The sequence below is a fragment of the Manis pentadactyla genome, chromosome 7, assembly GCF_030020395.1.
Source record: "Manis pentadactyla isolate mManPen7 chromosome 7, mManPen7.hap1, whole genome shotgun sequence".
Taxonomy (NCBI): domain Eukaryota; kingdom Metazoa; phylum Chordata; class Mammalia; order Pholidota; family Manidae; genus Manis; species Manis pentadactyla.
The window spans coordinates 107,706,013-107,720,089 of record NC_080025.1 but is presented as its reverse complement, the minus strand read 5'-3'; the positions used below and the strand labels follow the sequence as shown (position 1 = coordinate 107,720,089).

The 14,077-nt window shown below is 35.0% G+C and overlaps 1 protein-coding gene across 1 annotated transcript in view; it reads right to left on the bottom strand.

The window, feature by feature from the left end:
• The window catches only part of SEPTIN7 (septin 7), a 93,688-nt gene that overhangs the window by 49,835 nt on the left and 29,776 nt on the right, over positions 1 to 14,077 (bottom strand). The window contains exon 3 of the mRNA XM_036897409.2: positions 7,842 to 7,948. Coding sequence (XP_036753304.2) covers positions 7,842 to 7,948 — 107 coding nt within the window. The remainder of the gene's footprint in view (positions 1 to 7,841; positions 7,949 to 14,077) is intronic.

Genomic DNA, 14,077 nt, shown 5'->3' with positions numbered 1-14,077 from the left:
GGGTTGAGATATAATGCTTCTGACTACTCTTCACTGACAGAATTTATGAGTTTCTAAGAGCAGATTATCTTCTAGATTACTGGGCTCGAAAAGCCAGTCAAAAGCAACAGAATATTACATTCTATTCTTTAACTACACGGAATGACAAAGAACATGTCATTTTTCTCTCCTGGGCAAGAAGGGAAAAGAGTTTCGATAATCTTTGTTTCCAGTCTATCAAAGAACACCTCCATTACAGTGAGGAAAAAAACACTTCTCTGGAATTCTAGTCATAATCAAACCAGTTCTCAGGTCTTACTTTTGGTAAAAAGGGGAGATAAAACAGATTAAACAGGTCTTCCTCTTAAAAACCCTACTAGAGATCCTCTCAGCCCTAATTACTCCTTTGTATTCAAAAAAGGGGGAGTTGGGAAGATATTCACAATAAATGAGTATTCTTCTGAAGTGTTTGTTATTTTAAAGGAAGGTAAAGTGAGTTTAGATAGGATTATTTTGGAGATAGGCCAATGTAAAAAATTTATAACAAACTGAGAGCGTCTCCCATCTTCTTTAACAGATGCTAGCTTGGGAGAAATTATCTACAATGTCTAAAATATAAGGGACTATTATCTAGATCAGGAACTCCAAATGAAGGAGGAAACAATAGGAAATACTAAGATGGTCAGAGCACTTCAATGAAATCTGAACAGTTAAAGTGTATAAAAGACATGCTCAATCTCACAAGAAATCAAAAAAAATAAACCAAACAATGAAATACATCTTTATGCACATATACACACACAACAGAAATGAGTGCCTATGTCCATCAAAAGATATGTGTAAGAATATTCATATTAGTCAAAAACTCAAAACACAAATGTTTAAAAAAGAAGAGATATGTTCTGATATAGTAACATAATGGAATATTATACAACAATGAAAAAACTACTGCTATACAACATGGACAAATACCACAGACATACCCTTACAATAAAAGAAATCAGACACAAAAGAGTATATATCTAAATGAAGTTCAGTAACAGGCAAAATTAATCTGTGGAGAAATAAGCCAGAAAGTTGTTTGTATCTGAGGGTGGGTGTTAACACTAAGTGAGAGGAAGCACAAGGAAGCCTTCTGGGGTACTAGAAATGTACTGTTTCTTGATCTAGATGGTAGTTATTTGGATCTGTGAATACAAACACAAAAATTCATCAAGCTGTATACTTAAAATTTGTGTCCTTTTACTATACAAGCTACATGTCATTTAAAGAGCTCTGCTTAAGACAAAATGAAAATAATCATGGAACTTCAAAAAAGATCCTCAAATTTAAAAGTATCCTACTTAACCTGTAATAGTGATTTATAAAATTACACACACCAAGAAAAAAGATCAACAAAACTTCAAAGACATCACATTTAAAAATTACCCAACTAAACACTAGTTGTTAATTTTTAAAATTATTTGTCCAATCACTCAACAAATACTGAATGATAGATAACATGTAAGGGATGCAGTTCTGGTAATAGCTTACAGCAGTGAATAAAATGGAGTCCCTACACTCCTGGAGCTTACACATTTGGAGCCAGGGGTAGGGACTGGAAGGAGTTCATAAAGTGGTCAGGGAGGGCCTCAATGAAAACACAACTTTCAAGCTTTTTGATGAAATTAGGCAGGAGCAAACCATGAGGATAGTAAAGGGAAGAACAGTGCAGGCGGAGTAAGATTAAGTGGAAAGACTCTGAAGCAGAAACAAGATTAGGCTGTTCAAAGAACAGTAAGAAGCTTGGTTTCACCAAAGCAGAATAACACAAAAGTGGAAAAATGTAGGAACTAGGTTCAGGGAGAGTGAGGCATAGCAGGAGGAGGCAGATCTTATAGGGTTCCCTTGATATTATAACAACTCTGGCCTTGCTCTGAGATAGAAAGCTACTGAACAGTTTTGAACAGAGATGCAACATGATCTGATTTACACTGTAAAAGGAGGCTCCCCACTGTTTTGTTAAAAAGATTGGGGTGGTGGCCAAGGATCAAATTTGGGAGGCAAGTTAGGAGGCTACTGTAATAATCCAGGAAGAGAGATGATGGAGGAGCAGTGGATACTAGTAGTACCATGGAAATGGAAAGAAATGTTTGGGTCTGGATATATAGTGAAAGCAGAGGTAACAGGATTTGCTGATGGGCTGTATGTAGAATTAGAGGAAGAAAGGAGTTAAGGATGACTCAAAGTGTTTTGGTCGGAGCAACTGAAAAAGCAGAGTTGAGATTAAGATAGGGAAACCTGCGGGGGGGGGGGCAGCTTATTTAGAATAGATAGTACCATATGGTCTACCAGTGTTTTTGATAACTCTGTTGATGTCTGGCAAATTTATTTTTGGCATAAAGATATTTGCGGTATAGTTTTGAACTGACCTAGAGCCAATTCTTAGTATAAATCTTAGTCAATAGCTACTTATTATTTTTGGCATTATATATATTTTTTTAATTCTTTTTTTAAAAAAATTCTAAAAGATGCTCACTTTTGGATCATACACCATGATCAAGTGGGATTCATCTCAGGGATACAGGGATGGTACAACATTTGAAGATTCATCAACATCATCCACCACATCAACAAAAAGAAGGACAAAAAACACATGATCATCTCCATAGATGCTGAAAAAACATTCAACAAAATTCAACATCCACTCATAATAAAAACTCTCAATAAAATGGGTATAGAGGGCAAGTACCTCAACATAATAAAGGCCATATATGACAAACCCACAGCCAACATCATACTTAACAGAGAGAAGCTGAAAGCTTTTCCTCTAAGATCGGGAACAAGACAGGGATGCCCGCTCTCCCCATTGTTATTCAACATAGTACTGGAGGTCCTAGCCATGGCAATCAGACAAAACAAATAAATACAAGGCATCCAAATTGGCAGAGAAGAAGTCAAACTGTCACTATTTGCAGATGACATGATATTGTATATAAAAAACCCTAAAGACTCCACTCCAAAACTACTAGAACTAATATCTGAATTCAGCAAAGTTGCAGGATACAAAATCAATGTACAGAAATCTGTTGCATTCCTTTACACTAATGAAGAACTAGAAGAAAGAGAAATCAGCAAAACAATTCCATTCACTATTGCATCAAAAAGAATAAAATACCTAGGAATAAACCTAACCAAGGAAGTGAAAGACCTATACCCTGAAAACTACAAGACACACTTAAAGAGAAATTAAAGAGGACACTAAACAAATGGAAACTCATCCCATGCTCTTGGCTAGGAAGAATTAATATTGTCAAAATGGCCATCCTGCCTAAAGCAATCTACAGATTTAATGCAATCCCTATCAAAATACCAACAGCATTCTTGAACAAACTGGAACAAATAGTTCTAAAATTCATATGGAACCACAAAAGACCCTGAATAACCAAAGCAATCCTGAGAAGGAAGAATAAAGTAGGAGGGATCTTGCTTCCCAACTTCAAGCTTTACTACAAAGCCACAGTAATTAAGACTATTTGGTACTGTCACAAGAACAGACCCACAGACCAGTGGAACAGAATAGAGAGTCCAGACATTAACCCAAACATATATGGTCAATTAATATACGACAAAGGAGCCATGGATATACAATGGGGAAATGACAGCTTCTTCAACAGTTGGTGTTGGCAAAACTGGACAGCTACATGTAAGAGAATGAAACTGGATCATTGTCTAACACCATACACAAAAGTAAATTCAAAATGGATGAAAGACCTGAATGTAAGTCATGAAACCATGAAACGCTTAGAAAAAAACATAGGCAAAAATCTCTTGGACATAAACATGAGCAACTTCTTCATGAATATATCTCCCCAGGCAAGGGAAATAAAAGCAAAATGAACAAGTGGGACTATATCAAGCTGAAAAGCTTCTGTACAGCAAAGGACACCACCAACAGAACAAAAAGGCATCCTACAGTACAGGAGAATATATTCATAAATGACAGATCCAATAAAGGGTTAACATCCAAAATATATAAAGAGCTCACGCACCTCAACAAACAAAAAGCAAATTAGCCAATGAAAAATTGGCACAGGATCTGAACAGACACTTCTCCAAAGAAGAAATTCAGATGGCCAGCAGACACATGAAAAGATTATCCATATCGCTAATCATTAGAGAAATGCAAATTAAAACCAAAATGAGATATCATCTCACACCAGTAAGGATGGCCTCCATCCAAAAGACAAATGTTGGCGAGGTTGTGGAGAAAGGGGAAACCTCCTACACTGCTGGTGGGAATGTAAACTAGTTCAACCACTGTGGAAAGCAGTATGGAGGTTCCTCAAAAACTCAAAATAGAAATACCATTTGACCCAGGAATTCCACTCCTAGGAATTTACCCTAAGAATGCAGCAGCCCAGTTTGAAAAAGACATATGCACCCCTATGCTTATCACAGCACTATTTACAATAGCCAAGAAATGGAAGCAACCTAAGTGTCCATCAGTAGATGAATGAATAAAGAAGATGTGGTACATATACACAATGGAATATTATTCAGCCCTAAGAAGAAAACAAATCCTACCATTTGCAACAACATGGATGGAGCTAGAGGGTATTATGGCTCAGTGAAATAAGCCACGCAGAGAAAGACAAGTTATCCAATGATTTCACTCATCTGTGGAGTATAAGAACAAAGAAAAAACTGAAGGACCAAAACAGCATCAGACTCACAGAACCCAAGAATGGACTAACAGTTACCAAAGGGAAAGGGACTGGGGAGGATGGGTGGGAAGGGACAAGGGGGAAAAAGGGGCATTACAATCATCACACATAATGTAGGGGGGGTGGGCATGGGGAGGGCTGTACAACACATAAAAGTAGTGATTCTATAGCATCTTACTACGCTGATGAACGGTGTCTGTAATGGGGTATGTGGGGGGGACTTGATGATGGGGGAATCTAGTAACCATAATGTTGCTCATGTAATTGTAGATTAATGATACCAAAATAAAAAAATAAATAAAAAGATCCTCACTTTATAAAATTGAGAAGATATAATTAAAAGGAAAAAGGAAAACAATTTAGTCACAGAGTATGGAGAATCACTGACAAGTTGGTATGAATCCTATTCAATATATTTTTTGCAATATGTGGACTATGACAGAATAAGCACAGTTTATTCAAGCAACCTCTCATTGTTCAAGTAAATACTCTGGTGCAGAGTGTGTCAAACTAGATTTCTCTGTGTTGGATTTCTGAGATTACACATGACAATACTTTCATCTGTTCAGACACCAGCAAAAATCACTATATGGGTGAAATCAAGAAAGCTAGAAATATTGTCATCACTAAAGTAAAATAAAACATGGTAAGGTACAAAACTTTCATGAGTTAACTGCCTTCCATCATCCACTCAGCAGTAGTTTACTAGTATTTCAAGCCTAGTATTTAAAGGGAAGTCAATACCTTCTGAGTCCAGCCTGCAAATTCAAGCCTAATAAGCAACAGCAAACATCATGCATATAGCATTTGAAAATTAAAAAGTAAAACAGAAAACCACTATTCTTAAGTAACCCTGATAAGCAAACGTCAGACAGATAACTGAATGGCCTAGAGAGGTATTTTCTGTTATTTTAACTACTTTCACATTACATAACTATAACGAAGAGATGCCTTCACTGATGAATCATTTTATCTTCATTTTGTCTAAATTTCCTAATTGGGAAAATTATCTCCCTATTTTTAAAGAAAAAGGGAAATAAACACAAACTGACAATTGTGAAAACTGACTATTTCTTGGACCAAACATAATTAAAAAAGGAGATTATTTAGTAAAGAAAAACTAATCCACCTATTAAGAACTGATTATCTATTAAACAAATGTTTATTAGCTATCTACAACATACATAGTATAGCCTGATAGAATACAGATTTAACTGGACTGCTTAGATTTGTATCCTAGCTCTGTCACTCTACATGATTTCAGGCATATCTTCATGTCCAAGCCTCAATATTCACATTTATGAAATGAGAATGCTACTACAACTAACCTCATAAAATTGTTGTAAGGAATAAGTTAATGCACCTAAAGTGTTTGAAATAGTAGCTGGATGATGTTAATGACTAAATGTTTTATTATTAATGTAAACTTGGCATTATGCTATGTACTAGAACTACAAAGAGGATTCAGAAAATTTCCTCACTGGCACTAATTATAAAGAACACTACTGATGGGTATATGACCATTAAGATCTAAAAGATATTTTACACTAAATATTCCTGAATTTAGGAATCTACACTGTGGGGTTTCCATAACATTTTTAAATACCTAGTTTACTTATCTTGAGTTTAAATATGTAAGTTAAGAAAGAGAAAAGTTTATTTCCTTGCTTAGGGTTAAAATAGCCAATAGTGATCACAAAATAAATAAGCAACTTAGTATCAAGTTTTTAGAAATCATTTTTTACAAGTAATTGGAAATCTCAAGCTCTATGAAGGATATAAAAAAAAAAATCCCAGAACAAAGAAAAACTTTAAAAAGGAGAAATTACTCATTTCACAGAATTACTTCTTAGGATCTAATTACTGAACTGCATTTTGTCGTTTGATACCTATGAGTTTCTGTCCAGAACTTCCAGACTGTCTTTGTGCACTGGGATAGTCACTACCAATCCTTCAAACCCAGCTCCAGCAATCATTACTTCAATAAAGTCTGTTTCAGCCAGAAGTGTTTACTTCCCTCCTCTATGTTTATGTGCTACTGCATCAATCCACAAATGATTTTTCAATCAGTAGTTTAGAGAAGTACAGCCCAACAAATATTTAATGTGAACCACCTAAGTAATTTAAATTTTTTCAGTAACTACTTAAAAAGTAACAGACTGGTGAAATCAATGTATTTTACTTAATCCAATAAAACCGAATATTATCACTATAAAATATAAGCAGTATTTTAAGAGTTATTAATAGGATACTTTACATCCTTTTTACATACTAAGTCTCTAGAATCTGCAATAGTGTTATATATTTGCATAATATCTCAATTAGGACTACTCACATTTTAAGAGCTAAAAAGCCACATGTGGCTACTGGCTACTGTGCTACATACTGCAGATCTAGGGTCCAGCACTTTGCTTTATGAAGTGCGGTCTATGGGCACTGGCATCACCATAATTTTTGTTAGAAATGCAGAGTTTCAGCCCATCTCACACTTACTACAACAGGAAGGAACTAAATTTAACAATCTCCTTAGGTAATCAGAATGTGTATTGGAGATTGAGAATAAATAAGATCATACACAGCTAAGGAGCCTTAAAGAATTGCTATTGCCATTTAACTATCATCTGTTGTTATGCCACTGACAAATATAGAACACTGTATTTAAATGATCGCTTTTCTACAAAGCATGTTTTCTCTGTACTGTCAATTAAACTTTCTGCAATAGCGGAATGTATCTACACTTCCCAAAAGGGTGCCACTTGTCACATATGGTATTTGAGCTCTTGAAATGTGATGGATGTAATTCAAAAACTGAATTTTTAATTTTATTTACTTTTAACTCATTCAAACTTAAGTAAGTAGCCACATATAGCAGGTAGCTACCATACTGGACAGCAAACTCCAGGGGTTTTAATTACTACACCACAGTATAATCTATAGAAAGGTCCTCAAGACAAATTTAGAAGGTTCTAATTAAGATAATTCCCCTATTAGTTGCATTTGTCTCTTTTTTAAATCAACAATCATGTTTACCATTTTACAGTGGCTGAGGCCAAATCTGAAACCTACCTATAGAGAAGCACAGTAAAAGTTACAGATGTTTTGTATACGTTAACATTATTCCAGCTTTTCATCAATTAACAATACTAATATCCATACCTGTACAGTCTTTTTTATTCTATGAGAAGGACCTGGATACTCTGGAGAATACAAATCTGTGAGGAATAATGAGTTGATTAATGTTGACTTTCCCAGTCCAGATTCACCTGAAAAAAAAAGGGGAGGAAATCTGTTAAATCCAGCCACTTTACTGACCAACACTATAATCAAGTCGCTTTATGCAAGTCGTTCTTGGTGGGACATCGAAGTGACATTAGAAAATATACTATATAGATTCCCTATAAGAATAAACTCTTTGTCCTCATTTTTTAACTTAGCAAATTAAACTCATGTTTCTAAGAATTCGTTTTAGCTTTTCATTCTATAATCTGTATTCTTTAAAAGTAATGTATCTGGCACAACTGTATCCATTTTTAACAGTAGCATATTCCTAGAAACCTAAATTAGTCATGAAGAAAACATCCCACTTGGATTATACTTTGCTGCTTCAGTGAAATTAAACATAAACAACGTTAAGTATAAATGTTTATTACAGACAATAATTAATGAATGACCAATGCAAGAAATCATGCTGCTGTAAGTAGAAATCTGCTGACAAAAAAGAAAAATGAATCACAATGCACCTTAGTATAAAAGTGAACCACAAAAAAATACCTGCAATTTATTCACACATATACCAATCATTTTAAGTACACAAGGTATCTCTCCATAAACTAGACTTCAAAAAATCATAGGTAATTATTTTTTATACTACTTCTGATTGAGATAGGAGGCAGGAATGGAGAAAGGCAGGTCACAATTTCCACCATGATTCACATAGTCTTTTGACCTTCCATGTCAAGTCTAGTATAACACACCAAATTATTTTTTACTAAAATTCAGCATATATGTATACATATAGTACAGGGTTAAAATAAATTATAATCATATTCTAATTACCAAATAATATGGACAGGGTTAAGAATCTAGTTATTGTTAATACTTCAGTTAGTTTAATAGCCATCTTGAGTCTAAATAACTCATGTCACAATATTAACCTTACTATTTCTATGTCTAGATTGAGTTCTTTTTATATTCCATCTATAAAGAAAGGTTAAGATCCATTCTAGGTGATCTTAGCTTACCCTCTTTGAATGAGGGATACCACTTCTTTCTAGATATAAAAATATTTCCCAAATTTCTAAGTCAAGGGAAAATAAGATATAGGTTCTCCATACCTGCTTCTTGCTTAACTCTTAAAACTTGAATAAATGAGTAAAGACTAGAATAACACCCAAGCATTTGGGAATAATCAGAAATATCTACAATATTTTCATTTAAGACCATTATAAATGAAAAGGCTGGGTACTCATAAAAATATTTTTGGATGTTAAATGTAAAAAATACACTCTGAAAAAGTTAACATTGACTAAATTTATGTTTAGGCCTTATTTTATATATTTAATTTTTCCTTTTTTTGTTTTGGTGACGAGGGGTGGGGGAATAAGACAAAGCAGACAAAATGAAAGGGAAAGATAAAGGGACTGGGGGGGAAGCCAGAAAGGTAACACATCAAAATGTTAACAATGCCTACTATGGAGTAGCAGAATCATAGGTAAGACTTTTTTTCTTAGTTCTGTACATTTCTGTGTGCTGTAAAATTACTTCACTTATAAATACTTTTGAAAGTATTTTCTGAGTAATGTCAGCAAAATGGCAAATTAAGATGTCCTAAGCCCTCACAGAAACATAAAAAACAACTAGAAACTGACTAAATTAACCTTCTTGGAGTCCTGGAATAACAAATAGTCAAAGGTCTACAGCAACCAAGCACATGCCAGTGAAGAAAATGCCATGAGCAAAACAACAGGAAATTACATGTCCTTTTCATTTGCTCTGGCCCTACTCTCTGTGGTATATCTGTGTGTCTCTGTGGTATATCTGTGTGTCTCAAGGAGGTGACAGCCCAGTTCTCAATCCTTCCCTCAAACCAGAAAGAACAGAATTGACTTTACTTAAAACATTCTCATCTCTCTAGGGGCTGCCTGAAGGAATGGTCCTTGTCTTGCTTAACTAGGATTTCAGGTGGAAGAAGCACTGGGTACCACTAGGGAGAGCTGCAGGGAGACTCCAAATCCACAGAAAACCTAGAGCAAAAGATTAAGGGTGGATAGATACAACAGACCATCTGTGGTCCTAGAAGCTAAGGTGAAGCTCTTTGGAGAATTAAAACCCTCAAAAGCAGCCATGTATCCAGGAGGAACTGAGAAGCTACACACTGGCCCAGGCAATATGCATGCTCAGAAAAGTCCAGACAGGCCTTAAACTTTCACTTCAGGCTGATGTCTGGACTCAGAGCACATGCACAGCTAATTATCAGATGACTGCCCTGACATAGAGCCAATCAACAAAAACTGGGAAGGTTGACTGTTTTTCAAATGCACATTATAAAAAAAGAAAATCACAATGTATGCAAAGAAATAGGAAAATATAGCTTATAGAACAGAGCAAAACAAATTCCCAGAAACCATCCCTGAAGTAGCACAAATGTTGGACTTACTAAAAGAGGACTTTAAAATAGCTATCTTAAATATGTTAAAGAACTAAGGGAAAAAATGGAAAAAGAATTAATGGAAATCAGGAAAACTATACAAGAATACCAAAGAGAGATTGTAAAAAGAAACTAAACAAAAATTCTGGAGCTGAAAAATATAATAATTGAACTGAAAAATTCACTAGAGAGGTTCAACAGCAGAATTGATCAGGCTGAAGAAAATCAGAAAATTTGAAAACAGGATAATTAAAATACTGAGTCTAAGGACCAGAAAGAAAAAAGAATGAAGAAAAGTAAACAGAGCCTCCAGGGACCTGGCACATCAACTGGACCAATATATTATGGGAGTTTCAGAAAGAGAAGGGTCCTAAAGAAAAGAATGACCAAAATATTTTTTACAAATTTAAAGAAAAACACAAATCTACAAATCCAAGAATCTCAACAAGCTCCTAGTAGAGTAAACCCATGGTGACTCACACAGAGACACATCATGACCAAACTGATGAAAGACAAAGACAGAGACAATCTTGAAAGCAGCAGGAGAGAAGCAACTTATCACACAGAAGGAATCCTCAATAAGATTACATGACAATTTCTCAGTAAAATCCTTTAGAGGCAGAAGGCAGTGTGATGATACAACTGTCAAATGAGAATTCTGTATCGGGCAAAATTGTGCTTAAAAACTGAGGCAGAAATTAAGATACTCTCTGATAAAAACTGAAAGAATTTATTATCATTCTCAGTGCTTTACAAGAAATGATGAGGGGAGTCCTTTAATTTGAAATGAAAGGACCCTAGACACTAACTCAAATCCATAAGAAGACTTAAAGCTCTCCAATAAAGGTATATACCTGGACAAACATAAAACACCACTATTTTTATAATTTTGGTTTATAACTTTGTATTTTCTGTAAAGTTTAAAAGAAAATGAGTAAGAATTATACATCTATGTTAAAAAGTACACAATGTTTAAAGATACAATTTGACATCAATAACAAATGGGAAGCATATGAATAGTTTGTGTATTAAATGGTATTTAGTTCATTATTAGATTATAATAATTTAGGATGTCATATGTAATCTCTAACAACCACAAAGAAAATATCTATAGAATATACAAAACAGGAAATGAGAACAGGAATCAAAATGTGATGCTACAAAAACTCAACTGAACACAAAAGGAAAAACTAGTAAATGAAGTATAGAAAAGCTGTAACACATACAGAAAACAAAATAACAAAAGTTTTAATTATCAGTAGTTATTCTATGTGTAAATGATTAAATTCCCCAACCAAAGGCACAGTTGGCCAGAATGGCTAAAAAAACCATGATCCAACAATATACTACCTTTAAGAGACTCACTTTAGATCTAAGGACATACACAGGTTGAAAGCAAAAGGATAGAAAAGGTGTTCCATGCAAGCAGTAACCGAAAGAGATGAGGTGGATAGACTAATACAGACAAACAAGGCTTAAGTCAAAAACTGTTACAAGATACAAAGAAGGCTATTAACCCAAACATATACAGTCAATTAATATATGATAAAGGAGCCATGGATATACAGTGGGGAAATGACAGCCTCTTCAACAGTTGGTGTTGGCAAAACTGGACAGCTACATATAAGAGAATGAAACTGGATCACTGTCTAACACCATACACAAAAGTAAATTCGAAATGAATCAAACACCTGAATGTAAGTCATGAAACCATAAAACTCTTAGAAAAAAACAAAGGCAAAAATCTCTTGGACATAAACATGAGCAACTTCTTCATGAACATATCTCCCCGGGCAAGGGAAATAAAAGCAAAAATGAGCAAGTGGGACTATATCAGGCTGAAAAGCTTCTGTACAGCGAAGGAAACTTCCAATAGAACAAAAAGGCATCCCACAGGATGGAGAATATATTCACAAATGAGATTCAATAAAGGGTTGACATCCAAAATATATGAAGAGCTCAAGCACCTCAACAAACAAAAAGCAAACACTCCAATTAAAAAATGGGCACAGGATCTGAACAGACACTTCTCCAAAGAAGAAATTCAGATGGCCAACAGACACATGAAAAGATGCTCCACATCGCTAATCATTAGAGAAATGCAAATTAAAACCAAAATGAGATATCACCTCACACCAGTTAGGATGGCCTCCATCCAAAAGACAAACAACAACAAATGTTGGCAAGGATGCAGAGAAAGGGGAACCCTCCTACACTGCTGGTGGGAATGTAAATTAGTTCAACCATTGTGGAAAGCAGTATGGAGGTTCCTCAAAAAACCCAAAATAGTAATAGCACTTGACCCAGGAATTCCACTCCTAGGAATTTACCCTAAGAATGCAGCAGCCCAGTTTGAAAAAGACATATGCACCCCTATGCTTATCGCAGCACTATTTACAATAGCCAAGAAATGGAAGCAATCTAAGTGTCCATCAGTAGATGAATGCATAAAGAAGATGTGGTACATATACACAATGGAATATTATTCAGCCATAAGAAGAAAACAAATCCTACCATCTGCAACAACCTGGATGGAGCTAGAGGGTATTATGATCAGTGAAATAAGCCAGGCGGAAAAAGATAAGAATCAAATTATTTCACTCATCTGTGGAGTGTAAGAGCAAAGAAAAAACTGAAGGAACAAAACAGCATCAGACTCACAGAACCCAAGAATGGACTAACAGTTACCAAAGGGAAAGGGACTGGAGAGGATGGGTGGGAAGGGAGGGATAAGGGGAAAAAAGGGGGCATTACTATTAGCAGACATAATGTGGGGTCGGTGGGGTGGCACAGGGAGGGCTACACAACACAGAAGACACGTAGTGATTCTATAGCATCTTACTATGCTGATGGACAGTGACTGTAATGGGGTCTGTGGGGGGGACTTGATGATGGGGGGAGTCTAGTAAACATAATGTTGCTCATGTAGTTGTAGATTAATGATTCCAAATATTAAAAAGAATAAAATATAAAAAATAATAGGATAGTAGCTACTCTCTGGAGAGGGAAAAAGGAAATGTGATTGAGGAGAAAGGATACATAGGGGTCCATTGTATCCGTAATGTTTATCCCTTAATCTGGTGTTTATGTGAGTATTGTATTCTCTTTTTTCTATCCCTGAAATAGTTCATTAAACAAACTGTACATTAAAAAAAAAAAGATACAAAGAAGGGCATTTTATATCAATTAAAGGGTCAATTCATGCAACAGACATTAGAATTATGGTTGACCCTTGAACAACATGGATTTGAACTACACAGGTCCACTTACACACAAATTTTTTTCGATAAATACACTGGAAAATTTTTTGGAGATCTGCAACAATTTGAAGAACATTTTCTTTTCTCTGTATTACTTTACCATAAAGAATATAGTATATAATACAAATAATGTACAAAATGTGCGTTAACTGTTCATGTTATGTTATAAATTATGTTATAATTTACAATAAGTAAATTCTGGCAGTAGTCAAGTTTTGTGGGAATTATATGTGAATTTTCAACTGTGTGAGGAGTTGATGCCCCTAACCCTTGCCTTGTTTAGAGGTCAACTGTATAAATATATATATATACACCACAATCAAAAGAGTTCCAAATATATGAAGCAAACACTGACAGAACTAAAGGGGAAAATAGACAGTTTTACAATAATAAGCTAGACTTCAATACTTCACTTTCAATAATGGATAGAAGAACCAAAAGGAAGGTACATAAGGAAATAGAGGACTTGAAAACTACAAACTAAT